This window comes from Lingula anatina, chromosome 1, assembly GCF_051362555.1.
Source record: "Lingula anatina isolate TDL-2025a chromosome 1, LinAna3.0, whole genome shotgun sequence".
NCBI lineage: Eukaryota > Metazoa > Brachiopoda > Lingulata > Lingulida > Lingulidae > Lingula > Lingula anatina.
This window is the reverse complement of record NC_141767.1, coordinates 50,094,238-50,120,669: the sequence shown is the minus strand read 5'-3', so window position 1 is coordinate 50,120,669 and position 26,432 is coordinate 50,094,238. Positions and strand designations below refer to the sequence as shown.

Here is a 26,432-nt window from a genome sequence, read left to right as displayed (position 1 = left end):
ATCCAGAATATATAAATATATAAATATAATAATCCAATTAAGAACGTAAGGCATCGACCATTGTTGTCAAATCGTCTCTAATTATTAATGCAATATATATTTATTTAATTGCGCTAGCTGTGAGTACCCAGACTCCTCTCGCCCATTCAGCCATATTGTGTGGATGCACCGAAATGTGGAGGGCACCTTCGAAGCAAATTGCAAGGAACATTTCCGTAAGTTGTTAAGTGGAATATGCCTATGGCAGTTTGATTCAGCTAGATAATGCATCAAACGACATCAGTATGTTGCATAAATAGTGTCACCACATCACTATTAGTGACGAAATTTATCTGTTCGTTGACACCGGTCGGTGGTGTGCTTCTTCACCCATACAATTATGACTACGTGATCAAACATATACTGTAGTTTTAAGTTCCTGACTCTGTGAGTCTGTCGCAGCGATTTGAAAGTACAGTTATATTCACTGCTGGTGCTAGAGTCAAAGAAGGTATACATAAGCCCCAAAAACATGGCGATTACTTTGCCTTATCTTAAATGCCTTACAAATTACAATGCTACGCATATTAGGTAAGGCTTTATTCCACCACTGTATGCCCCAATTAAGAATTAAAAGAGCTGAGTGCTAGCTAGACCTCGACCTAAATATGGCGGACCTACATGAAAGGAAGACTGCTTAATCCTGTAATGGCCTCTCATGCTCGGCACCCCACGCATCGTCCCTCGACTGGTTGAATTGATTAGAGTTAATTACTGTATGCAGGGACGACACCAAACATTAGTTGATATTTTTAATATAGTTGATATTTTTTGTTTCAAGACAAAATGAAGCTGTGGGACCATGTAAAGCTCAATAAAAACATGAATTTATACTTTATTAAATTTTTTATATCATTATAAAGCTCAATAAAAACATAAATTTATACTAAAAAAAATTTTTTTTACTAACAGTGCTCTTCTGGACCAGCTAAACCCAGGGGTCCTAATGTTAAGGCCAGTGCACTACTAGGCCTTGGTAAACGAGGTTTTAGTCAGACCCACAGATTGTGGCAGAATGCTGCTCCACCACCACCACCCCGAGGAGGAGGGTAAGGGTACTAGTGTGTGTGTGTTTGTGTGTGCGTGCGTGTGTGTGTGTGTGTTTGTGTGTGAACTGAGCATTGTGACATAGCATACACCTATGATTATTTTCATATATCTAAGCATTAGTAATAATTTCCAGTTATTGAAGAAAATAAGAAGGATTAGATGCCCAATGAATATTCAGTGTTTACATTACATTCAGTGTTTATATTTATATTTTTTTATCTTTCCAGTGGAGGTGCTGGTAGCTGGATACTTCCTCTCACAGGGTTGACAGTGGTTGGTGTTGGAGGAAATGTAGCTTATGCTCTGTATGAACCTACCTATAGGGAATTCTTGGAGGAAAAAGTGCCATATGCAGATTTAGCTTTTCAATACCTCCCAGCCAAGAAAGACATAACTAAGTGAGCAAAAGTTTTAGGATATAAATAGACACTTAGTTGCATACATATGTTGAGTATGACAAAATAAATAACAGACAAAAGGTTTTAATTTTTGGCCTTAACAGTTCTTCAGATAAGCTATTATTTTGTCATTTGTAGTTTTGTTTGGATTTAATCCAGATATTATAGTTTGAATACATTATTATGAAAAATATCAACTAATGTTTGGTTATATATTTGATCTTTTTAAAATTATATTAGAAATAACTTCTTGCGAGGATCCCCAGCTTTATCAGGATCAACACCAAAGGTAGTTGAAAATATTTTAATCAAATAGTAATGCTAATTTGCTTCTAAAATTTTATAAATGTGTGCATTTCTATGTGCATCATATATATACCTGTATGGTAAAAAAAAAAATAATAAAACAGAAAAAGAAAAAAATGGCAGGATGATTGATCAGTTTCATGCAACATAATTAATTAGTTAAGTCAGTTGATAAAACTGCATTCGTCAAAAACTTTTTTCAGCTAAACCAATTCTTCTCCCATTACCAGAATTTTCACAATAAGACTGTTACTCTTTAGTACACATTTTGATGTTTATATTGGACTTCTACAACTTGTGCAGAAGCGATGCAGCTTTTTTTAAAATTTATAATGCAGTCTGAAGACAGGGCTGACATAGAGCAAGTTCCTGAGAAAGTTGAAGCAAAGAGTTCTGCACAGCTGGATTTGTCTCCTAAGGGTGTGGCTGTTAAAGCAAAGAAAAAGAAAAGTAAGATAATGTATGCTTTCTTGAATTTGAAAGTGCAAATATACCAGCAGTCTTCTTTAAATTGATAATAAGAGAAATCTTTATTTTTTAAAATGTTAACAGGTTATGTTTTGAAGACATAAAATATAATTTTATTGGGAATAAATGTGCAATTTCTGTAAAGAGTTGTAATTTAAGTGTGTGAAAGAGATTATTATTATTATTATTATTATTATTATTACTTTGCAAGTTGAAATTCCGGAAGAAGTTGCAAAGGAAATTGAAAAAGAACAGGACTTGGAAAGAAAAAGACAAGACAAATTGGAGGTAGACCGTAAGATCAAAGAAGAAGAAGATTTAATAATGAAAAGAAATAAAGGTAATATCATCTACAAAGTTATATAAAAACACAAAGTGAGTCTTCAGTACCAGGCTTATCTTCACTGTATGTGAAAACATTGTTCCTTCTTCACAATTTGATTAAATAAAGCTAAACCATTCTTTTGATATACTGACATGGTATGTGGCTGTATTTATTCTGATCACTGTGTCTGTTCTTTTTGCAGTTGCTGATAAATACATCAGTCTGTATAAATTTTGCTTTAAATTTACCAAGTGGCTTTGTTTGGTTAAAAAGTTTCCTTTCAAAAATCAGTATGATCAGATTGTTTTTACAGGAATAATTGTTTTTTACGTGTATTTTGGCAATGTTTGTCCTATGATTATCAAGCCATATTTTTATTTTACTTCAAATTTGCTTAATGGCTTTGCTTAAGAAAAAGACATGTTGGCATGATGGGATTATTTTATTATTTTTTCTTTCTTTCTTTTTTTTCATTTTTTTTCTATCACATTGTTGTGCTAAGTTTTCTTGTTAGCTAGATAATTCAATAGTTAGTTATTCTAACTAACGACTGCTTCGTGAAACGGGACCCTGAATATTTGCCAGCTTTGCTGTTTACTTATTTATTTTCTCAATAGAGCTTGAAGAGCAAGTGGACAAGTCTGTGACTTCTGCAAAGAAATTGGTTCAGCGTGCAGTAGACCTTCACCATCACGCTGCAGAGGTCATTGCAAATCATACTAAACTGTTCCGAAAGACCATGGATGAGTCTTCAGAGGTACACATTTTTAATACTGCATCATTTAATTTATGGCAAAGTCAGAACATTTAGAATTATATATATTAGAATTGGCCACCAAATATCTTAGGAATTGAAATAGCAGTAGCAAACGATTTTCTTTAATCATTAAGTTTTTACTATTTTTTTATGTTGAAACCTTCAAACTTGGAAAATAAGTTTTAGATAGGCCACATTCACAACAGATGATTCTCATGCTAACTGTCCTAGCTAACTCAGAGCTGAGATTTAATCTGTTTAATTGCCAGGCCCCTGCAGGCCTGGCGCATGTGGTAGGCAGGGAGTCCTTGCTTTCAAGTAGGGTTGGCTGTATTTGATCCATGGACCAGTTAGTCTGCAGATCATCTGTTCTGAATGTGGCCATAGATGTTTTCACACTTATTTTTGTCATCTTTATTATGTGTAACATTTGTATGTAAGATTATTGATGTGTAATACATGAAAAACTGGCTCACCTAGTTACTAAGTTTTGAACAGATCAGATATGTCAGAACAAAATGTCTAAAATAATAATTTTTTTAGTTTTTTTTCCTTAAACTTGTTTTTGTACCATTGCTTCTAATTTAGGGTGATAAAGAATCCCATAGATCTGAGCTTTTCCATGCTGGTGAGCTGAAAAAGAAAGCTCAAGAAGAGGCAGAAAGAATGCGACAGTTTGCTCAGTAGGATATTTATTAATTTTCTATGTGAATGTCTGTGAGTCTATGTATTTCTGTGCATGCCCACACGCATGCATGTTTTATCTATTAGATCTCCATAAGTATGCTTTGTCAGCTTCTTAACCAACTCTGATAGATATTGCATTTAGTTATTTCTCATAGTTTGTTTTCTTTTAGGTATTTAATTAAAATGATGGTTTCTTATAACATTTTACTTCTAAACTATTTAGTGATGAATTAGAAATGCTGAAAAAGGCAATAGAAGATGGCAAAGCTGAAGCTAAAACTGAGGCAAATGAGATATTGGCACAGGCCCAAGACCAGTACAGCAACCTAAAATATGAACTAGATGGAGTAGTTGCAAAAGTAGGTAACTGTTAAACTTAATAACATTGTATGTAATTATACCATGGCTAGGCCTTCAGACAATAGGATAATTGCACTTGTAATTCATTTACAGGCTCCCCTGTATTTTCATACGCTTCAGTCTGTGCATTCATCCTATTTTTTGAAGCACCACTGTCCAGTGTGGTATAAGTCAGTTACAACGACTCATTGTCCACTGTATGCAACATACAAGAGCAAACATTAGGCTCTTGGATGTCAGGTACAGTAGATTACTCTTGTTGTAACTAGTACTAATATTGAGATATGATATGATGTATGCTTTGCAGATTTCAATTAAGTTTTGTTTTCAGTACTGCATTTGTTTAAGACAAAGTAATTGACAAGAGTTATGTTAGTTTGAAATTCTCTTTCTCTTTTAGGTCAGCCATGCCTTGTCCGAGTCAAATATATTGCATCATTATAAGGACCGCGTGGAAAAAGGAAAAGACCAGTTTCAGAAAGAGATGGAGAGTATAGTACCAGATGTAAAACTAGGAGAAAAGGGTGAATTGCCTTGTACATTATTTGATGAAATTTAAGTTTGTTTTAATTTAAGGATATTAACTGAAAACACACAATCAGTGAATGCTAGTTATTGGGAGTGGTAGTTTTTGCATTAATTTACTCACAAAATTTATACTGGAACACAATTGTATGTACTAGACTCCTGCTCCGTGTTAGAAACCTTGGCATATGCCAGAAACATGAGATATTGCAACAATTTTACATTTTCCAGGTCAGAAACTCAGTGTAGAAGAGCTCAATTCTCTTCTTTCACATGCTCACCGACGAATTGATCAACTGCAGAAGCAGCTGGCAGAACATGAGGTCTCACAGTTAAAAGTTGTGGGTGAAACACTGGAACAACAGCGTACTACAGATGAAAAACTGCTAGATTCTAGGTTGCAAATAGAGAAAGAAGCTCTGATCAGCAAATTTGAAATAGAGAAAAAACATTTGGTAATTTGAAAGCTAATAAAAAAGATAAACATGTTTAATGAAATTTTACTATAAATCCATTTAATGATTATGTAGCTTTTGAAATAAGAGAATTTTACTTTTCATTATTAACTAATAGTAAAAGATTGTTAAAAACAAACTGTTTTACATAAGCTGTTTGTGCACTTAAAAGGATTTCCAAGCTTGAACAATTTAACCTAGTATTTCTTTAGTATTGGTATAAGACTTTTTTATTTCAGGAAACTAATGCAAGAATTGAATTTGAGAAGGAGCTTCGTCAAGCACTGGCTCGCCAAGCTGCAGCATACAATGACCATTTAACAGAAGTACTAGCAACACAGCGGAAGGACTTGGAGGCCGAATTTGACAAGATGGCAGAAGAGGCTGCTAGAAAGAAGCACAATGACTTGAATAAGGAAATAACCTCATTGGCTGGCAGGCTGTTTTCCATGGAATTGGCTATACAAGGTATCTACACGCATAATACACAATAGTGAATTTGAATTTATAGCTATTAATTTGTAATTATCAGTTATTCATTTGCCCTCTTGGTCACAGGCTTGAAGGTAAAAGTTCAACTTTCAAAATTGTACAATATTGTTTTATTGTACCACCAGCCTGGCATATGGGGGTACACATGGTTTTGGTCCCACCGCTATGTCACCTTTACATCTTCTCCTAAACGACAAGATCCTGCTTACCCATCTCTTGGATTTTGGCTGCACATAATCTCAACTCGATTCACGTAAATTTTGGGCTTCATCGGTGCACCAGTCTAGGTATGGTAGTCGTTGCAATGCACCCTTGTTTGAAATTAAAATGCTAAATATACCTTTTTTTTTTTTTTTCATACAAATGCACCTACTCTGGCTAGTGTTACAAGACTCGGAGGGAATATCACCTCTGATCCTCTAGTTACAATGATGTTATTATTACATAAATATATAGTGAGAAATGACTCATGAACCCATAAAGAGCAAAGACCATGATGGACATATCCAGATATATTTAAATGGCTATGCAAAAGGATCCCCCCCCCCAACTCAAATAATCAATCACACTAGGCATTCCTTGTAAAGGAAATACAATATTATTATTTGCATTATAATTGTATTCTTTATATATATATGTAGTGCAGAGAACTGGCATAAATGACATTGCAGCATTTGGAGCATAAATGTCTTCTTCTTCTTCTTCTTCTTCTTCTTATTATTATTATTATTTAGTTAATGCTTTTCATTTGATTCAGGTCAAGCCTTAAAGGAAATGGAAGGTGGCACAGCACATGAATATTGGTTGGCTAGCCAAGCTTTATTGAATGCCATCACCACGGGGACTGGGGATGCTGAAAATCCAAAGAAACCCCTGGAGGAGGAGATTGCTGCAGTTAGGGATGCAGCAGGCTTGGACCCCTTTGTAGCCAGTGTGTTGAATGGTGTGCCAAGTGAGGCTGTGGACAAGGGCGTGTGGAGTGCAGATTCTCTGAAGAGCAGATTTGAGAAAGTGTACAAGGTTTGTCGTCGAGTAGCTTTGGTTGGAGAAAATGGTGCTGGTCCAATGCTCTACCTGTTATCCTGGCTCCAGCAGCTGTTTATCTTCGATACTGGATACACCGCATCACCAAATTCAGACATGGCGCCAGAAGAGGTGAACACCATAAGTTTGCTAGCACGTGCAAAATACTTTATGGACAGAGGTAACTTTGAGAATGCTGTGAAATATATAGGCCAGTTGCAGGGAATGCCTAAGAGAGTAGCAAGTGATTGGCTGAGGGATGCTCGTGTGATGGTGGAAACCAAGCAGGCTGCAGATGTTCTTGCTGCTCATGCCTCAGCCAGGGGTCTGGGGGCTGTATCTGATTATGCTGTACCACCACCTTTCTCACTAATGCCTGAGGATAATGATAAAGAAACACAAGGAGACAAAAAGCAAGTAAAAAAGAAGAAGAAAAAGGTTGAAAAGAAAGCACCCAGCGAACCTCCCCCAAGTGATACAGAGTCTTAATCATGAAGTTTTCTAGCAAACTAATGAACTTAAGACTCTTTTACATATACAATTATTTGTTGTATTCTTTTCCAAGCAGCATGATTTCAAATATTAACTGCCTGATTTAATTATCATTTTTTACCACATTGACCACAAACTGAACTGACTTAAATAATGTCAATATTTGACTCTGCATATTGAAATGTGAAGAGCTTGAAAATAAAACCACCATGGCACTTTCTATGGTAAGCCTAAAAGGCGCATTTTCTTTAAGTTCTGGACAAAGCGGTTGGTTTGCGATATATTTCAAGTGCATTGTTCTTCCTTTTAATGTCCTTTCAAATTATGAACATTATCTTTAATACATTGACGCTCTATCCATGGCTAATAATTGTTAGCATGTTGCATGTTTTAACAACTTCATGAAAAGTTGGTGTTTGTGTAATGGTGTTTTTTTTTTTTTTTTTCAAATTCCATATTCTGAAAAAAATGTAAAAGCTGCATAGTAAAGTTCATAATGGGATTGGAGTTATAATAATAGTGAATGAATGATATTCTAATTGTAATGTTATTTTAATTGACAGTAGCAGGCAAACTGCTGCAGCAAATGTTAGTGGTTCCATATCGGATAGTCACAGCCCTCTTTTCCTGTAAAGTAGAATTTGCATTCTTGACATACAAAACATTGCCCCAGAGTAGGTGGAGGTATTGGAAATTGTTGGGATATGAGGAAATAAAACTGTAGATATATGTTTCGTTCAGAAAGAGCTAGTGTACTGCAATAGCTTGTGTAGTGCTCAGTAACTCGCAGAATGATAGAATGGACAAACACATTGTCTCCTGGCGTAGAATAGAATAGAATACAGAGAAGCTTGTGATTAAACTGGTGCCTTGTAAACAAGAGGATGCGTGTTTGTGAAATGAGTGACCCTGGATGGAATTTTTGAGTGGTGATGATTATATGATATCATCAAATTTTCTTGTTTTTATCAGTAAAGAGACGAAAAAAGGTTCGTGTTTACTGGAACATCGTGCATAAGGGATTCATATCTCTTAAAAATATTAACAAAAGTCGCCAGAGGATGGTGTAGCCTAGTCGTCAACCATGTCAGATACTTGATTAAGCCCCCTTTACACTGGTCGGCGTCTTTTTTGCGTCTCTGAGAACGGCACCGTTTGAGAGTAAAAAAAATTCTTAAAGTGCCGACAACTGGCCGATCATTGAGCATTCATTCTGCAACCAAAGCGATGCCTGCTGCCTCCTTTTAACAACCACAGCGATGCCAGTTTCTTGGTCGCACAGAGGATGCAGAAAGGACGCCGTCCAGTGTAAGGGGGGATTTAGGGAGTTGCGTCGGAAACCGATCACATCTTACACCCAAACCCAATATAGAGGTGCAACTGATGTCACAGGCATGCTAGTAAAGTATTTAGTGCTCAGATTACAAACTATGTTTGATTATATTAAGGTCCCACATGAAGAAGTTTGTATCAAAGTTTCACCCTCCTGGAACCATGAATAATAATAATAATAATAATAAAATTCATCGTCTAACCCCAAAAAGGAACATACGTTACTGTCACAAATGCAAAACGTCCAACTGTGAAACGTTTTACTCACTTTGAAAATTCAGTCATCATTGGTTTTGGCCTTTAATACAAGTAGGGCCATAACGTTGTAAAAAATTATAAAAATCTGTATAGAGCAATTAATTGTCTTTGAGCAACTTATGTTTGCTTGTCACTGAAAATTTTAAAAACCCGGGAATATACACCCTACCGACAGTAAAATAAACATTAAATAAATTATTTATCCCCTCGTGCTCCAAGTATTATATCAGAAATGTCAAACTATCATTGGTATCACAATATATTTTTCGGTCAGCAAAAGAAAACATTGTTTGCTCTTGCACCAAGTACTTGAACAAAATGAAACATTTTGACAATTTTTCTAGGGAACATACGTTACCTAGTACTAGCCATGACGCAATACTTTAAATATTTATAAAAACAACCTTACGTTATACATTGTACATTTAATTTACCACTACAAAATATATCGGAACGCGGTATAAAAATTAAAATTAAATGACTCCGGCAACTTACCCCGGGGTCCAACTAGCCCCGGTCTCCCCTACCGTACGTGTTTGGAACATAGGGTGTTACCATTTAGGGCTCTTTGCGTAATGTAAAATACATTGTAAAAATAAAAATTTGAATTTAAATTGAGACAATAGTGGATTTTTGTTCTATACACATGTATTTTTAAAAAATGGAAGACCACTTTGAATTCATTCAATTTAATTTTTTTTTTGACACTTCAGCATGTGAAATACACCTCTATATTGGGTTTGGGAGCTTAGAGACCTTTTGTAAAACCAGCTTTACAGTAAGTTATAAAAATAGCGTGATCAGGTTTCGCGAAGAAAAAAATCTATGGCGGTCTCCATTTCATATCATATGCATTAAGAACCGTCTCGTGAGCTTGCAGCATTGAATCAAAACCCCGTGTTTGTCTAACATCTTCAGACATTTTGGCCTCAAAGCAATTCGATGCGGATTTTAAAAGCAACTGTCATTGATATGTTAAAATGGCAAGCGTAATTCTAATTATTTTTTTAGGGTTTAACTTTTATTTATTTGTTATTATTATTATGATTTTAGGGTGACCTGAGGGCGAAACTTGGAAATATGCAGGTTAACTTTACGTAGACGTTAGTACTGAATATTTTCATTTTTCGAGATAGTTTAGGTCATTCAGGCCAGTTCAGACGGCCTTTTCCTTCATGTACTGTAGTTATCCTGGCCATCTGTCGATTTAGTCGATGTACAGCCAGTAAGATGACTAAGATATTTGCAAGTTTGTGACATGGTATGAAAAACGCATTTTTACTAGATGTAAAGCTAGTTCAAGTCTCACTCGGGAGCTCTGTTTTGCGACACTTTAATAAATGAGATTCGCAAGGTACAAGGTAGGATACTGGTACTTAACTTAATTACCACAAATACCAGTATAAGTCGCTTAATAAGAATTTTTTATATCCAAGCATTGCAATATGCTGTATTGGGCAACATAGGCCTAATATGCAACCTCGATGCTCGACCTAATTCACGACCGGTGTAATAATAAAAAATAATAATAACAATAAAAATAGTTTTAAAAATTATATGTTTTTTTTTCTTTTGGCGGCATGGACTGAAGCTTTAATAAGAAAACATCTAAATGTCCAGCATTTCAGCAGTTTCCAGGTACTGTCGCTGTAAAAATGTTTAATGTGTCGGTAATTAGGTCTGCCAGTAGGCCTACTGTAAAATCCGAGAAGTGCATGGGCCTACTTTCACTTATTAATAACCACAGATTTAAAAAAATCAATTCATCTCCAAAATAAAAATTAAAAAGAAAAATATTTTAAACATTATGTTAAAATTTTGGGTGATACTTTTATTGGAGTAATTTACCATATACCGTATCGTGCCTCGTCATCGAATATCATGAACACATGAGTAAGCTTGTCGAAAATACAGATGGTGATGGTGGGGAATTTCAGTCACGTGACAAGTAGCAAAATGGCGGACGCGGGGTAATATGTATCGATAATGGGCAGTGGATAATGGGGTGCATTAAGGCATTTATGATGGGCTCACAAAATCAAGTTATATATATATCGAGTGATACGGACGAGAGTGATGTAATAGACATATCTTCCGATGAAATTGAAGTTTTAGATATACATCCTTTGGCTGCATCTTCTGCAACTTTTCAGACTTCTGCTGTCAAAGAATCTCCTTTCGCAGCTACAGCAAATCATTTGCCAAATACATCAAAAGAAAGTGCAAGTTTCAGTGAAGACGATTCGTTTCATCGCTCATCCAACAGTAGATGCCTGAAAGCCTCGTTCGGTGAAAGCACGAAAATAAAACCTGCAAGTGGTTACCCGACATTGGATACATCGAAGAAAGGTTTTAAGGTAAGACGTTTTACTTTATGTGTGTGAGTGCTACTTGTACATACACTGGCACTTTGTATGTAACATATAGCACTGGACTAAGGGAGACAAGCGAAGCCAAATAAGGTATGTATATCTTATATGTCATGGTACTAAGTCCCTTCTATTTAAGTCGGCCTTCCCCACGGGAACCCCAAAATCATATCATATAACTTTTGTCGTTATTCCAAACTACTAGTACTAGCGCTGCGAGTATCTGTAATCAACCAAAGCAGACCCATACTTGAGACTAGCAAGGTGAAGGCCTTTGTTAAAAAGCAGCTATTTTCTTCACTTACTGTAGCCACATCACTACTTTTTCACTACTTTTTTTTCCCGCAAAATGCTTCAAATTTGACTAAAATAGGTTACATCAACCCAATTATGTTAGCCTATTGAAGTCAGTTTGTTAATTTTGTGTTAAGCTCTGTCCACTTTTGTCATGTATGCATGATGGGCTTATGGAAAAGAGATCTCTATTGCTAAGCCTGCCTGCCTAGGGAGTGCTATGGGTTCAAACAGTATTGCGACACCAGTCATTTAATAATATATTAATCCTGGTCTGGCAATGAAAGATATTGTTGGTATGCTAGCTTTCAGCACCTCATAGGCCACTTTCAGAACAGCTGACTAACTAGTCTGCAAGTCAAATATGGCCAACCCACTTGAATACTTCTCCACGGGGAATCTATTCAGTGTCTATTAGGGTATTAGTAGCACGAAAATTCATGCATTAGCACTCCTATTGACGATTCTGATATGCACTGGCTGTGCACAGCCAGTACATATCAGAATCGTCAATAGGAGTGCTAACGCATTAATTTTCGTGCTAGGGTATTAGATGACATATTTGACCCGTGGACTAGTAAGACCACTATTCTGAATGCGGCCATACATGTGTAAGACAGCTGGGCTGTATCCTCTCAAGGGAGGTGAGAACTCAACAGCCAGTATGATTCAGGGGTTATTAGAAAAAATGTAAACTGCACTAAGATGTACAAGAGAATGAGAAGTGTGTCAGGGTTTCATTGTGATGTCACACTTGCAACTGCTGGCATGTGCAATGATGTCACTCCTAGTGATAACAAGTTTGTTTATGTGGTTGTAGAATCTAAGAAAACACTAAGAGCGCATTCTCAACGAATTAAGCCAGGCTTTACAAAGCCGGTGACCTAAAAATGGCGGACGTACATGAAAGAAAAACCGCCTAATCTTTTAATAGTCTCTCCGCCTCTCACACGCCTCCCCACACGTCGTCCCTGCGGGGTACAGTAATTAAATCTCGGCTCCGAACACTAATATTTCCGTGAATATCTCTGGGGATATTATCTCCGTAGATAGTCGATTCATTGCTGCTCTACGGGCCAAATTATTCCTTTTTCGTCTCTGTTTTCAAAGATAATAGAACAGAAGAGCTTTTTTCCTTCGATCGCCTTCAGCTGCCATGCTTTCTTCACCATGAGTTTAACTGATAAGCATGCGCACTTAATATTTCTCAGGTAGCTTCCGCATGGCGAACGGAGCCGAGATTTAATTACTGTACCCCGCAGGGATGACGTGTGGGGAGGCGGAGAGACTATTAAAAGATTAGGCGGTTTTTCTTTCATGTACGTCTGCCATTTTTAGGTCACCGGCTTTGTAAAGCCTGGCTTAATTCGTTGAGAATGCGCTCTTAGAAAAGATGATTTTTGATAATTACAGAAAGTTATTAGGAAATCGCAATCAAAGCAATGAGTGAATGCTGTTTATCATCAATATACATGAACCTTTATGAATATGGTGATTTACATGTAAGTTGCAGATGTGTTGCATTAATTGGAACAATGACGTTTATACCTTTCAGAGGTTGATAATAGTAGATGTTCTCATTAACTAAAATGATTAAATTTTCTTTCTACAAAAATTTGGAAAATCTTGGAGTCTAATGGTGATACTAGTGCATTTTAGAGTCTAATGGTGATACTAGTGCATTTTGCAAGATTTTCAAATGTCCACATCATCATCATCATAAAAGCGATATAAATGCCCTCCATAGTTCACTAGTCATTTTTTTAGATGGGCTGATACTAAGTTGATTCAAGAGATTGCTAAGTTGTTTGTTAAAGTACCTAGGGTGCAGGGCCCAACATTAATTTCAGCAACTGGTAGCCCGACTGCAATTGCCAAACCAGTAATTACACATTTACAGTTAGCCAAATAAAAATGGCAACATCCACAAGGCTAAGAGTGCATTTCCAGAGATTTAGATCGATCTTACTAGATCGACCTAACTCCCTGGGGGTTCATGCTAAATTGCTGTCAGCCGACCTCACATGGAAGTTAATTACCCCCTTACAGCTTGTAGTAGGTGGGACAGACATTTAAGCCGGATTATTTGACAGTAATCTAGTGAGACTCCCCACGGGGATAGATCGATCTAAAATCTATGGGAATGCGCCCTAATAGATGTAATATATATATATATATATATATATATATATATATATATATATATATATATACCACGCCAATAATAAGAACGAGAAGTCAACTTTACTGCACTCAAAGAAACTGAAAATGAGTCACATGATGTTGTCCTATAGTTTTATTGCAGTGCTTACTTTTTCCATTTTTGCAAAAAAAAGTAAAGCACATCAGTCTGTTATGTGACACACACACACACACATACACTGAAACAGGTTTGGACTTACTAATAGTGGAAGGCTGGTGTGGGAGTGGGGGTCGCCTTCCCCCCTCTGCAGGTGGGGGTTGCCTTTCCCTCCAGGTGGGAGGTTTGGGAGAATTCCCCCAACAAAAATTTTTAAAATTTTAAGCAAAATGGCATTTCACCCATGAAAACTGAAGTATTTATCTAGTCCAGATAACCTGTTTTTAAGGGGTGGATGTACCCAAATACGGCTAAAAATCGTCATTTGGTTTTTTATGTCTAATTATTGGTTAAATGTGTATCTAACATTTAACAGAATAACATTTTTACATTTCGAACAAAAAATATGTTTTTTCTGAGGATTTTGATGCTGCAGTCATCGGCACCAGTGGCTTGGTCTGTGCCCTGCCTTCATTGCCAAGGGCTGTTGGCATGGGTAAACTCTGTGGGAGGACCTTCGCAGCATCAGCACGACTCGCCAAACAATAAAACAGGAACGTGTCATACTCCCTTTGTCATAAACAGCGATCAGCAAAGCACTGCCTATTGTTTTGCTTTAGGTTTTGTTAGTCGCTCTTGATTGTGATCAGCGCTAAGGAGAATCTTTTCCAACACATTGGATTTGCTTGCAATACACATTTTCCCTTGAATTGCTTGTTGCTATACATGTACTTTCAATTTTCTTCTTAACATTTTGAAATACAAAAAAAGAGAAACATTTCTCTGCTTGCTACCTGTGACAGCATCCGTCAAACTATCAATCAATCTTCGACAGCAGCTCTATACAGTTGTCAGAATTTATAGATCTATGCAACTTGGGCCATCTGGCTTAGCATCGAGGCGCATGTTTATCAAATCTTTAACTTGACAACTAATGATTACGATGTGACGATGGTGATAATTTCTGTGTTTTGGACTTTTTCTGAGTGACATCGACATAAACATTTGGTTGAGTACTGACTAGAATCGTATACAAGGTTGCTTTGCAGAAATAAAAGACTTAAGCCCTAGCGTACCCTTTCATCGGGTGGCGTAAAATTTCAGTACATGTGCAAAAAAAGCGTACGCAAATAGAGCTAATGACATTGCTAGACTCCCTTTTTTGCGTGAACAATAATAAGCTGAGATCACGTAAAAGCTGTAGTATTTATAACATTTTGATTTTTCAGAATTATTCATTTCGGCTATGAGATATGAGCTGGAGAATAAGTCCTAGCATTTTCAACCTAAATGCTGATATACCGCGAGGTACAGTTCTGGATGCATGTATGCACTTTCAAGGCCAACATGGTGTTTTTTTCTTCAATAATCATCCCAGTTTCTGACTAACACAACTTAACACATTTCCTCAAACAAGCCCTGCCTGGTTGCATTTATTTCTTGTTGTTGATGGTCCAATTGGCGTCCTGTAACACGACCGTGTTTTCGTACCATTTTTCACTCGGCGAATGTGGACAAGAATTCCTGCGATGTTGTTATTGTGTACACATCCTAGAGCACATCCCTAACACTTGCCCCTTCGTCAATTGACGTGGCCACTGATTGGTTGAGTAGTTAGAGCTTACTTGATTGCCTGTCAATCATTCTGGCAGTGCTAGCGGTAACCCCTTGAAGTTACTAACAGGAGGTTAGATTGATACAAAAATAAGATTTTCTGACATCCAAATGCATGCAAACAAACTAATTTCAACCGACAATAGAGTACCCATCTTCACGATGGTCAGAACGATAACAGGTAAAGCTGTCAACAATTTAATTTGCTATTAAGACAATTAACCTCCCTGAAAGGGTTTTTGCTCGTTTTCTTCGCTTTCCAGATTGAAGAGATAGCGTTATCGAAGCGAGCTATAACTGTCTACCTGTACACCTGAGGGAGACCAAATTCACCATGCTTATTAAGACAAGTGCTTTTTAAAAAATCTTGATTGATCCTCTCTTGTCCAATCAACTTTGAAAGTGAAAATTCCTTTATATTTTGATGTAATTTCACATTTTTATAGATAAAATCAACAATAAGTCTCTAAAGAAAAATCCCTGACTCCCTTATGTAGTACTTTGTTCAAATGTTATAATACCATTAAAAGCATGTTTATAGCTGTCCAGGTGCCAGAGAAAATCAGGTGTTTAAAAATGGTGTTTTTGTTCCCAAAATCCCAATATTATGTCACACGATGAAGTTGGAGCTGTGTTTAAAGCATAATAATTAATTAGATGTTTTGAAGATACATTAATTGAATATGAAAGGAATAAAAAAAGCTAAGGCCTTTATTTTAAGAGAAAATCTCCAACCTACATTCCCCCCTTAATGACTGAGAAAGCTAGTAAATAAAAAAGGGACCTACATGTGGATAATAAAATTAATGATATTAATGGGAATGCTACATTAAATTTTTTTAAAAAATTTATAAATACGAGGGAATAAAAAAGAAACAACATTATTATCATCACTGCTCACTTCTAAATACCTTTATTTTAGGTCATATACCTACCAGTCAGCCCCGACTAGTACCTCATTCAATTATCACAGTTACCAATATTTTTTCACAGAATTAATAAACCTTTTAAGGTAGATCGGTCGTTACGTAATTTGACGTTTTGCGCAATTTCAGCGCATCGTCAATCGTCTCTAACGACACTTCAGTCTGTTTTATCAATTTGAGGAAATAAAACAATTATCTATAAGATAAACACACAATATCAACTTGTCTGTAACTCCATACGATCGATACAGGTTTTCGACAACGTTTGTCGACTATGATTCCATACGACAACTGTAGCACGTTATGCACGTAGGTGCTATATCATGTAAAGAATAAGAGTTGTAAATTCCAATCAAAGCGGCTGCGTACATTTTGAGGTAGAACGCCCTGAATGTGCTGCAAACCTTAGCTTAGACAGGGGTAATCCTAGAGAGGGGTGAGAAACGTCCATTGTTCTCGTCAGTGAGGCTAACCATTTTCAGGGTATGTACGCACAGACAGAAAACTAAGTATTGTGGGAACGTTACTAATGAAGCCACTGGCAGTACTAGTAGATATCAGCCTGTAGTCGTGAACAAGCACCTCGATGACGAGTGAACAGTTGTCAAAAACAAAAGACCCAGGTGTGGTAGTTCAACTACTGTTCATACGTGCCGCAAAGACCAAACTTAATTGCTCCTCAAGGTCACAAAACAATATCCGGTACTGACGGCTAGGCTCGTCCTAATCATATAAGTAGCGCGTTTCCACCCCCTGGCTTAGATTTCGACAAAAACCGGAAGTGCGTCGTAACGCCACCGATTTGGACTTAGAGAAATTTGGACTGAGAAATATTTCGTAGCTTATACAAATGTTCAGAAAATGGCCATACAGCTTGAAGAGAATTCACTAATCAAAATTGAAACTGCGTTTTATTATACAGAAAAATTGTGCACCGCAAGCAAGCACGTGAATGCCGCATTTGATACTTTGTATCAGACGCTTCATTTTACTTGACAACACAGTGTTTACGATGTCACGTTCATGTTATATTCATTAATAAATAACAACGGCAATTAACTATTTTCATATGCATGAGTATTTCCCTTATTACTCTCTTCAATAATTTTGTTGTAAAGTTAATGGCTTACACCTTCTCAGTATGACAAATCTGAAAATAGCTGAGTATACTCACTTCAACTGTTAAACATAATGAAAGTTTTTAATGTACTTAGATGTCTCTCTCCACACACACACACACACACACACACACAAAAAAAAATAAATAAATAAAATAAATAAATAAATAAAAATGATTTAGTGCAAAAACACCCATTTTCCCATTGATTTGAATGGGGACTTCCGACTAGTGCGTCACACAGGGTGTAACGCACTTCAACTTGGCGTAGTTCTCTTATTTAGTCGGTGACCCCCAATTTTTTTTGGCAAAATTTAAATGTACATGGATGCCTCTTTACACAAAAAGTTTTTTAAAAAAATCCAAACGTTAGAAAATAATAATAAAAAATAACGTTTTGGTGAAAAAACACCCATTTGCCCATTGATTTGAATGGGGACTAGTGCGTCATGCAGGGTGTGACGCACTTCAAGTTGGCGTAGTTCTCTTATTTGGTCGGTGACCCCCAATTTTTTTGGAAAATTTCAATGTACTTGGAGGCCTCTTTCCACAAAAATTTTTTTTTAAAAATTCGAACGTCAGAAAGTCATAAAAAATAATGCTTTAGTGAAAAAACACTAGTGGAGACTAGTGCGATATGCAGGGTGTATCATATTTGGGCCTAGTTCTCTTATTTGGTCGGTGACCCCCAATTTATTTTGCAAATTTTTAATGTACTTGGGTGTCTCTTCAAACAAAAAATTTTTTAAAAAAATTCGAACGTTGGAACATGTAACGACCGATCTACCTTAAATCCAGAACTTACTGTTTAACTGTTAGTAAGGGCAAGGTTATTTATAATTCTTTTCCCAAGTTTGCTGAAAGGACCACTACCTGGAAACTTTATATTATTATTATATTATAATTATTATTAATTTATTTTTTTTTATTTTATTAATTTTTTTTTTTTAGGCGTTAGGTCTTTTTTGCCTCCATTCCCACTGCTTGAAGAAGCGAATGTGTCGTGAAAAAATATGACCTACTTAAAAAGCTGGTGCAAAGCATGTAAAGACCTAGTACTTAGGTTTCAAATTATATATCCTGAGGTTGAATATAGCTAAGAAACAAATAAATAAATTCTCAGTGCACACAACACTATTTCACTATTCTCTCGTTTTCTTCCTCAGAAGTATTGCCTGGGCATACACATGCTTCAAGATACCCTGAGAGTGATCTCTTTCATGAATGTTGAGGAACCATGCTTAAACTCACTTGTTTTAAATATGGATATCAAAAGTCATTTAAGAGTACCAATAACATTACCTCATGAAATAAGAGAAGGATATTGAAAACATATTAATGCCTACCAAGAATCTTACAGGTCGAGTTACCTGTCATAACCTGGCTTGGGAGTGCGACGGTGTGTAATTAAATAGTTAATTGTTTACGTGCTCTAGCTTACCCTCTGGTCAACTACCAGGTATTTTAATTGCATCAGCAATTAGTAAGCTTGTCAACAGATGATAGTTAATTTGGACGACCGTCAGCTTTTGATATGATCTAAACCACTCAAGGTGATTATGGTCTCATGGCAACTATTATTACTGAAGTGAGTAGGAAAGTCACGTAAGACTGTCACAGACAAAGTAAGAAGATCTTCAACAAAATCTTGAAAATTCCTTACCGTCTCCCGATAGAAAAAATTTGATGCCCATCAATGTAAACTGAACATCTGACCATCTTCCGGGACCCAGAAGACGGCCTCCATCTGCCACTGTGTTGTGCCTAATTAAAATTTGTTGTTGATTTAGCATTATGTAATATTGCATCAAAATTGACAAATAACCTATTACATGCATTTTTATTTTCTGCTTTATGTATGTATATTTGACAGATTTGCTGCCTTGTTTACTCAGTCAAGTGGAGAATCAAGTGGAGAATATTTTTTATTGTCAGCAAGGTTTGATCAGTTGCTCCAATAGCTGGGTTTCCTGGATAATCTTAGGTTACTCAATATCTCTGCCATAGAAAAATATATAGGGGTCAGTTAAAGAATAGATATATGCAGATCCCTGAGAAGAGAAACACCATATCATGGTATTAGTTGGAATTTCTAATATTGGAAGCATTTTATACATGTAGCTATTTGATCTAGTGAAATTTTATAAGTAAGCTATTGTTTTACTATACAACAAATTTGATTCATTTTACAAACATTTTAAACATTTTAATCAAGTGTTCATATTTTTTCTATAATCAAGTGATCATGTGGCAGTTTGAAAGAAATAACAGTCAAGAATGAAACTCGATACCAGCATTTGCATTAAAAATTGATCCTGTAACTCTACCTGATAAAGCCATTTGTCATGAGTCACACTGATATGCCTTGTGTCTGCCAGCCATTGGTGGCATTGGGGTTTAATGATGATGTGGCTTAACTTGGATGGTTAGAATAGGTTATCAACATAGCACAGCATAATCATGTGATTTAATACTGGTTACACTTTGATCATAGTGAAGTGACAGGAAGCATGTGCACACGCTCTTGTTTTTGTATAGAAGTAGGAAATTTCATGATGCTGGGAATTTTGTCCATGGACCACTGTGCTTGGTCTGTTATTGAACAGTTACTAAAGGTACATAAATTTTTGTTACAGGTATTTCGAATGGCTTGGATAGCGCTCTGATCTTTATGTTTAAATGAATATTTTGACATTTGGATTACATTTTGGATATTAACTGGTTTTGTTATTACCATATTAATAAATATGATTACTTTTTATTTTTATTCTCAATCGAAGTTTTGCAATATTTTTGTGGCTTCTATGCAAACTTGTGGTTAGAGGGATTTATGGGTAAATTATCTACATGATATCAAAGCAAAAATAGAAACAACTGGATTTATGCTTTAAGTTATGTTTGATGTTTTATTAAGCTATCATTGTGCATGCATACATTTTCAAAACGGGTATCAAGTAGGTCACCTAGCAGAAAATTTTGTGGCTACTATAGACCAATAATTGCATCTAGAAGGCTGAATGGGATTGTCTTCATTTGAAAGGATATGCTGATATTTTATAACATATATTAAAGCAAATATAGAAGCTATACAGGCAACTCTGATTGTTATGTAATAAGGATATCAGATAAAAAGCTTGAGTTTTGTGTAAATGTAGCAGCATAATATATATTTGCTTAGGGTAAGGATCCAACCTCTGATGTGATAAAGACATATGCTTCACAGATTTTCTTTGCTACATGTATTCCCTTAGTTAGGTATGTAAAGGTAAAGAATATAGGCCTTAACTTTTTCACAAAAAGAAGAAATAGGCTTTTTCTCTGGTTATGGTGTTTGTCAAAGTTGAAAAGCACAAGCATTTGCTAGTTGGTAAGTGCTTAATCTGCACCCTGGTTATTTGAAAACTTTTATCTGATATGATATGAAATGATGTAAGATTATGTCCCCTTTGGGAGCTTTAAACAGCTTTAAATTTAGGTGTCAAAGGGATTATGTAGTGTGGGAAGTGAATGTACAGTTATGCACCTGAAATGATAATGGTGAAATTACGATGTTATCTCACTAGTTAACAACAGTTTTGGCCATTTGTGGATTTTTCATCATCTGGTTAAAATTTGAGTGTCATAGTGAAAGGGAATGTTGCATTTCTAAAATAGGAAAGTGTTTTACTCACATTTTATAGTCTAACCTTTCATGTTAATATCACTTATTGAAGGTACCCAAGTTATTATTATAATATAATATGATGGACTAGTCATTTTTCTTACCTTTGTTATCTACCTTTAGTGCATTACACACATTGTATGATCACCCTTTTCATTTCATATAATATGTATTTCAAATGGTGTCATGTGAAAAGTTTTTAGCTCCTGTATTAAGAAGTTGTCCCTTAGGCAATTCATTGCAACACAGAAATTAGTCACAAATGCTCATTTTGTCGGGTGCGCTTCGCTATGCCGAAGGTTCGCTATGCCGAAGGTTCGCTGTGCCGAGGGTTCGCTATGCCGAAGGTTCGTTATGCCGAGGGTTCGCTGAGCCGAAGGTTCGCTATACCGAGGGTTCGCTATGCCGATTGTTTTTAAAAAGATGTTAATTTTACACACACCCAATAACTACAACAAGTTCGCCAAAAATAATTAGAGAATGTTTTCTTGTCAGTAATTTCCTAAATGTGGGTGACGCCCATAGTGCCAAAAATAATTAATATATTAACTTACAGAACTGATTATTTAAAGCGATTTAAGATGTTTATGTCCATAAGGATAAATCTTCAATGCGCAGTTTTAACAAATCCAAATGGTACGGATAGAAGAAGAGAACTTTTAAAACTCGTTTATTTTCAAAAAAGGCCACTGCTCGCCACGTTACATAACAAGCACAATGGGTGATGGGTAGCCGACTTTTTCGGCGCAGCGAACCCTCGGCGCAGCGACCCTTTCGGCATAGCGAACCTTTGATTTTGGGGCTCCGGAAAAACTTAGCCGATTTTAGACCAATTTTCCGGTTTTGTCGGCACAGTGAACCCTCGGCACAGCGAACCTTCGGCACAGCGCGCTGTCCCCATTTTGTCACCTTTTACCAGGCATAACACTAACAGGAGTGTATATACATGTATAACTGTTGTATAACAAAATCCTATTGTATAACAAAACTGTAAAAATATAGTCAAGTGATAAGACCCTTATAGTCTACCATAGTTAAAAAAAGATCTATAAAGATAATGCTTATCTGGTTCAAATTACACCTTCCCCTAAGCACTGTAGTTCTCAGACACATTAAAGAACAATTGTTATGATATTTTAACACTTTAAAGACTAGTTGCAACATGAGTTGTCTGCTGCATGCAACATACAAGAGCATAATAATAATGAGGCACAGCTGAGCCTAATTATATCAGCCTAATTATAGCGAGTGGACAATGGACAATGAGTAGCTGTAACCAAGAAGTTGCTTCTTGCTGCAACTGACTTATTCCAAGGCTGGCACTTAGAACAACAGGATGAATGCCAAAGCTAAAAAAATACAGGCGAGCATGTAGGTGAAAAGCAAGTGCCCTTATCCTACTGTTCAAAGCGCTGACCTTGGGATAATTTACTTTAAATCCTTAGAGATTTGTTTAAAACTATATAACACCATTATTTTCTTCCCCAGACCTATAAAGAGCAAGACACACCACCACCAGATGTAAAGACTGATTACCAGTTGGATGGAGGAGAGTTTGGAAGTTTTTCTTTATTGTCCCAGCAAACTACCAGAAAAGAAAACCAGTTAGGCTGTGACAGTGAGGATACCACACAGTTTCTAGAAAAAGAATGCTATCACAAAATCTCAAATGACTTTACTGCTCAAAAAGAACATACTTTGAAAGACATAAAAAATAAATCAAACATCAGTCTTAATTTAAAGAAGCTGAGAACTGCTGTATCAAAATTAAAAGTGGCACCGAGTAGAGTACAACAACAAGGAAACTTTGACGATGATCAGGAAAGTCCTGCTAAAAAGAAAAGGTATGATACTAATCAGTACAGTGATATAAGTGATTGTGAATCAGAAGCAGATCATAGTGTTACCAGACAATCATCAGCAGAAAACGGATACCATGTATTGGACTGTAGTGACATAAGCAGTGAGTCAGATACAGAGAAGTCCAAATCAAGGCCCATTTTCTGTTACAGTGATATAAGCAACTCTGATACTGAAGAGGGGATCCCCTTACACAAAGATACATACAGTAAACAGCATTTTGAGGGAGATCTTGGTCTTGAGGAAGTATTGATTGATCTTGTCAGTGACAGTGACAATGAGATAAATCAGCCCCTGTCTTTATGTCCTAATGTGTTGAAAGAGAAAAAACAAAGGGAGGGTGCCAAATCTTGCAAAAAGAAACGCAGGATCACAGAAGTTCAAAAATGTACAGGTATTGTAAAAAGAAAAGAAAGAGAGCATACTTTTCACACTGATTGGAAAGATGACTGCACATTCAGCAAAAAACGAAGAAAATCTGCTGTTGAAGAAGATAGTGATTTTGAATGTGCATCACCCAAAAAACACTTGAAGGCAGAAAGGAATGTATCTGACCAGATTGTGCGAACCTCGCTTCAGCATTTGCTACATTCTACTGATGCACCACCAGAGGATGAAGAAGAAGAAGAACAACAAACCAGTGTGAGTTCACTCAGGAAATTCAGTACAAGTAGCCATCAACTTCTGGTCAGTAAACCAGGTATAGATGCCAATTTAGGCAGTGATGTACAACCAAAGTCATTCACGTCTGCACAAGTTCATTCCATAGAGGCTTGCTTGGAAGAAGGAAATTCATTTAACTTTCATGTGACCAAAATGGTGGAGGATTTTACCACTAGCAGAATGCGCCCTTCAGAAAAGATGGTTGTTGACATTTTGAAAGACATACTCATTATAAGTAAAGATTATACAATCACCAGCAAGGCTTATAAGGCACTTAAACATGTTCAGACTCTTCATCCCCCAAAGAGGAATATTCCTTTCCAGTGGGATCATATTGAACACATTCTCAGATGTCTGAGCCTTCCTGACAGTGTGAATGAGCAAGAGCCTCTGTCTGTTGCCAGTACTGCGCTAGGGCTTGAAATAATAGTCAGTTACCTGGAGATGGAATTGGCACAGCACAACTTATCTGATCAGAGAGATGTCAAGAAGTCTGTGGTATATAGGTGGCTCTGTGCTGAAAGCAACTTCCAACATGTGCAACAAATATTGGCATGGTTGTGTAGTTGCTTTGTTTTGGGGGAACATGACAATGTCACAGCTTCATTCTCAAAACACAATGTAAAAAGAGAAATTGCACTGAGTGAGGATGATAGTTCTGTGTGCCACAAGGATGTACCAGAAGTCTTGCCCCTCATTCAGAAACTGTTGTCACTCTCTTTGAGCGTGACTCCACATCCCATTGACAGTGCTAGAAAAATTGCAGTTGAACTGGCCAGAAATTACATAATGCAGCCAAGTAAAGAAACACGTCATCTTCTGCTGTCTACAATATGTAATCATCTTCTGCGACTTCATGTAGTGCAAAGGATTCTGGAGGATTACTGTGATGGAGACTATGCTATATACATGAAAAATGGCCATGGTAGTCTTTTGGATATGCTGGAATGTTACAAAGACTGTGTTCCCCCGCCACGTGCCACTGGTAACTTGACCCCTCCCTCATCCCCAGGCTGTAGCCCCACCCCTGAGGATCAGGATCACAAGCCTTGCCCAGGACACAACACAAGTGACATGGAGGAACTGGTGATGCTTCTGTTCATGTTAGTGGAAAGTTATGTAAGGATAAAAAAAGGTAACAAAAATTTTGATATATTTTGCCCTTTTAACTCGCATGTAAATTTTTTATTTTACAGTCCAATTTGGCCTCTCCAGTTATTTTCTAGACCAAGTTTTTTTATTGCTGGTAATCAGAGTCTCTCACTTATTGCTGCACAACAATAAATTAAATACAGTTTGATGCTGAAATGCATTTTGTCTAAAGTTAGTCAACAGGTTGGTTTATTTATACATTTTCTTTGTTACACCAGAGAACATCTACATGCCCATCTGGGCCAGACAGAGCATTATCTCAGAAAACACAGAGAGTGAGGACAGAGTCACAGAGGTAGTCCAAGAACTCAGGGCAAAGTTTTCACAAAGAGAAAGTGGACAAACACCCAGAATGGAGATGTATTTTGATTGTATAGAGTCCATCATTGAGACTTTCTGTAGTTAACCAATTTTTTCATCATTTACCGGGGATGCTTATTCATTCTTTGTTTACAACAGTTGTTAATGCCCCACAGAATTCAATTAAATTATTTTCTATATTTGATAGCATTTTTTTACCGAAACCTACAACTGAAACTACTTGCCTGATATGTTTCTAAAAATTTTATTGAAAAACAAGAACTCATTAACAACCAGAATGAAATACCTTAATGTTACCAAAAAGGACAAAAACACTATAATTTAATGGCTCAACTTTTGATTGCATAATTTTCTCTTTTAGTAACATTGGGTAATTTATTTTTAGTGTTAACCAAATGTTGTTTTTGGTTCTTGGATTCTACATTAGACACGATTTGAGTTGATTTGAAGAAACCTCTAGTTTGATTACTACATGAAAAAAAAAAAAAAAAAAAAAAAAAACGCAGAGAATCGAATTTTATGTATAGGGGTAGCTGAGATTTATGAGGTCACTTCACACAGTATAATTTACTTCTCAGAAAAATTCATGGGCACCTCCGGCAAGGGTTTTATATCCAAAATGTTAATTTACTGAAAATTGATTTGGTGAAAGTATACATTCCAATAGAAAAGCACATTTACATGCAAAAGAGGTAATGTAGAGCTCTAATTGTCTGTTTGGACTGGACAAAACTGTGAGAGTGTAGTGACTTAACTTGATACATTTTGATTGTCTGTTTTCAAACAATGAGAAAGTCGTTAGTTTACATCGAATTCATATTTTTCTTTTTAGTTATCACCCACTTTCTTTATTTCAATAATCAAACATGTTTTGTGCAATTTGTCCTACTGGACTCTTCTGTATATAATTTATACAGATTATACTATCAAATTACTTCTCTATTATATGTTTATAATTTATAAAAACTTTATCAAATAAATGTATAGTTTTTCATCTTTTTACAGTACAGGTATTTATGTCAGTGCTCATGAAATTGTACAATTCAACTGATTTATATTTTCATACATTTTATTATTCTAGTTTTTGTAGTCATGTTAGTTTCAGTACAGTTCAGTCATTTTTACATTTGAAAAGTCCAAAATTGTAAAAAGAGAAGTAAACTTATTCTCACATAATTAGCCTCCCTTT

At 36.2% G+C, this 26,432-nt stretch overlaps 2 protein-coding genes across 4 annotated transcripts; both read left to right on the top strand.

Moving 5' to 3' along the window:
- Positions 1-43: 43 nt before the first annotated feature.
- On the top strand, positions 44-8,121 carry LOC106163975 (MICOS complex subunit MIC60-1). Its single transcript, XM_013541723.2, has 13 exons — positions 44-215; positions 952-1,088; positions 1,317-1,487; positions 1,728-1,776; positions 2,132-2,243; positions 2,473-2,601; positions 3,204-3,343; positions 3,932-4,026; positions 4,254-4,389; positions 4,791-4,914; positions 5,147-5,370; positions 5,610-5,838; positions 6,620-8,121. The coding sequence occupies exons 1-13, from the start codon at positions 174-176 to the stop codon at positions 7,372-7,374; spliced, it is 2,343 nt and encodes a 780-aa protein (XP_013397177.2). The 5' UTR covers positions 44-173; the 3' UTR covers positions 7,375-8,121.
- A 2,727-nt stretch (positions 8,122-10,848) lies between these two features.
- On the top strand, positions 10,849-26,247 carry LOC106163953 (uncharacterized). Of its 3 annotated transcripts, none has more exons than XM_087015690.1 (3): positions 10,849-11,324; positions 22,736-24,905; positions 25,141-26,247. In XM_087015690.1, the coding sequence occupies exons 1-3, from the start codon at positions 10,968-10,970 to the stop codon at positions 25,326-25,328; spliced, it is 2,715 nt and encodes a 904-aa protein (XP_086871816.1). In that variant the 5' UTR covers positions 10,849-10,967; the 3' UTR covers positions 25,329-26,247. The 3 variants fall into 3 exon arrangements, with proteins under 3 accessions (XP_086871816.1, XP_086871826.1, XP_086871823.1); XM_087015700.1 differs by lacking the exon at positions 10,849-11,324 and adding an exon at positions 15,205-15,237; XM_087015697.1 differs by lacking the exon at positions 10,849-11,324 and adding an exon at positions 19,979-20,201.
- Positions 26,248-26,432: the final 185 nt, after the last annotated feature.

What these genes read in the sequence shown, in the direction of transcription:
- LOC106163975 (XM_013541723.2), top strand. Translation starts at nt 174, where the DNA reads ATGTGGAGGGCACCTTCGAAGCAAATTGCAAGGAACATTTCC. An exon ending in AAATTGCAAGGAACATTTCC is followed by an intron (nt 216 to 951) that starts GTAAGTTGTTAA and finishes TTTTACTAACAG; the next exon opens with TGCTCTTCTGGACCAGCTAA. An exon ending in TAAAGCAAAGAAAAAGAAAA is followed by an intron (nt 2,244 to 2,472) that starts GTAAGATAATGT and finishes TTACTTTGCAAG; the next exon opens with TTGAAATTCCGGAAGAAGTT.
- LOC106163953 (XM_087015690.1), top strand. Translation starts at nt 10,968, where the DNA reads ATGGGGTGCATTAAGGCATTTATGATGGGCTCACAAAATCAAGTTATA. An exon ending in CATCGAAGAAAGGTTTTAAG is followed by an intron (nt 11,325 to 22,735) that starts GTAAGACGTTTT and finishes TTTCTTCCCCAG; the next exon opens with ACCTATAAAGAGCAAGACAC. An exon ending in TTATGTAAGGATAAAAAAAG is followed by an intron (nt 24,906 to 25,140) that starts GTAACAAAAATT and finishes TTGTTACACCAG; the next exon opens with AGAACATCTACATGCCCATC.